The sequence below is a fragment of the Colobus angolensis genome, unplaced genomic scaffold, assembly GCF_000951035.1.
Source record: "Colobus angolensis palliatus isolate OR3802 unplaced genomic scaffold, Cang.pa_1.0 Scaffold97, whole genome shotgun sequence".
Lineage (NCBI taxonomy): Eukaryota > Metazoa > Chordata > Mammalia > Primates > Cercopithecidae > Colobus > Colobus angolensis.
This window is the reverse complement of record NW_012123709.1, coordinates 6,615,122-6,617,055: the sequence shown is the minus strand read 5'-3', so window position 1 is coordinate 6,617,055 and position 1,934 is coordinate 6,615,122. Positions and strand designations below refer to the sequence as shown.

Genomic DNA, 1,934 nt, shown 5'->3' with positions numbered 1-1,934 from the left:
CAGTCCCGGGCGCAAGGGCCAGGCCAGTTGCGGGAGAAAGGGGCGGGGAACTGGGGCGTCTCCGGGGCAGGCACCCCTGCGGCCTGGGACTCCTGGCGCCCCCTCTCTGCCCTCGCCCTGCCCCTTCATGTTGCAGTGGAGCGTGAGCGGCCGCTGCAGCTCCTAGTTCTCGTGGAAGATAGATGCCAGCAACTTCAGTTTGGCCTTGAGCCCTGACACTCAACTCGGGCGGGAGGGGCGCGGAAGGGGAGCCTGTCCCGAACCGCTGGTATGGCGGCGACCATCGGCGGGGCCTCCTGGCAGAGCTCCTGCGGCTCTGCTTCTCCCCGCCGCCTCGACCCTCGTGGGAGCGCGGCTGGAAAAGAGCAAAGGGCACGGAGGAGGCCTTGGCGGGAGCTGTGTGGCGGCCTGTGGAGCTGCTCCCATAGTAACCGACTCCACCGAAGGGAGGCTCGGCTCCCGTCAAGCCGCAGCTTAAAAGGGCAACAGCACCACCGCCCCCGCTACCGCCTGGGAAAGGGCTGCCCCCGCCGCCCCTCACCCTTCAACCCAGCGTGCCCCCGCTGGCACCCGTTTCGGCGGGTGCACGAGTCCAGAGCGTGCGCGCGCCCGCGGCTGCCCCCTCCTCCCTTGACCCAGCGCATTTCTGCCTGACACATCTGGTCCCTTCCTCACACTCGCTGACTGGAGGCTCAGGGCGGCACAACCACCAACGTGTGTGTGTCCCTGTCCCAAGGGAACAGAGCACTGCTGAGTTCAGGCTGCTTATTAGCTCATGGACTGTCAGCAAAATACAGTCACAAGAAGGCTGTGTGCTGATTTGTCTTTTGCGGTGACATCATGTTCTTCATGTTTTATGTTTTTCAGAGTTCATTAGTTTCTTTCTGTTCTCAGTTAATGTCCAGCTCAATAGATTGTGTAAGTAGAACACCCCCAAACTGAAAGTCACCTAGGTAAAATAGAGGAAAAATATGTCACCCATTTATAGTTGAAAACGTGTACACTTTAGTTTTGTGTAGCCAACACTGGATAATGGGTAAGGGCATAGGATCCCGGGGGTAGACTGCCTGGGTTCAAGTTCCAACTTAGCCACTTGCTGGCTGTGAAATACTTGACAGCTTTAAGCCTCAGTTTCTTTCTTTGTATTTTTTTTTTTAACTTAATCCCAAATGTGACAGTAAGTCTAAGTTCCTTGATCTGAAAAATAGAAATTATTCAGTGAGAGTCTGTGTGAAAACTTTAAAGTTTTTAAAGCCACTGCCTGACTCAGGAAAGTCCTCAGCTTTAGCAGCTATGATTATTAGCTATGATTATTATTGTGTTGGCTACACGTGCATTAATGAGGCAGGAGAATGCTCAGGGATAACAATCAAGTATCCAAATTATCTCATCAGACCTAGGGGGAGGCATTTGTGTGCATGCTCGCGTTTCAGCTCAGAGCCCTTTGTCTAGAAGGCTCTTGAACTCAGAGGCCCAGGCACTATCAACTTGACTTTGCCGTGGAGCCAGCACTTTTGTTGATCAATGAAATTGACATAATGCTTTTTTTTTTTCTTTTTTAAACACCAGCCATGTGCCTAGAGTTAACTGTGTCAAGAAAAGCATGCTTCAGTTGACTGCAGTGAGCAATTCAACTTGTGGAGGAATGAGAAATGTTAGTCCTGAGACAAGAAACATAAACCCCCAAGGTAAGGGAGGAGTCACAGAAAGTCAGGCAAAGGAAACGGCATCCAGTAATGAGTTAGGCTTTGCCGGCCTCTGGCCCTACAGATGGCTCTTTGGAGAGGAAAATATTAAGCCAGGCCCGAGGGCACAGATCCTAAGGGAATGTGGCAGCTCTAGGCTGTCTATGGAAGAGAAGCAGAGGGTGGCACCTGGTTGAAAGAGGGGGCTGGGGGACATAGCTTGAACCTGTGTTTACAGATGGAGTCTCC

At 52.7% G+C, this 1,934-nt stretch overlaps 1 protein-coding gene and 1 pseudogene across 1 annotated transcript in view; one reads left to right on the top strand and one right to left on the bottom strand.

Moving 5' to 3' along the window:
• LOC105505039 overlaps positions 1-644 on the bottom strand; it is an 8,131-nt pseudogene extending 7,487 nt beyond the window's left edge.
• A 959-nt stretch (positions 645-1,603) lies between these two features.
• LOC105505038 (putative GED domain-containing protein DNM1P46) overlaps positions 1,604-1,934 on the top strand; it is a 4,825-nt gene continuing 4,494 nt past the window's right edge. Inside the window, exon 1 of the mRNA XM_011932724.1 lies at positions 1,604-1,699. Within this exon, the coding sequence (XP_011788114.1) occupies positions 1,604-1,699 (96 nt within the window). The remainder of the gene's footprint in view (positions 1,700-1,934) is intronic.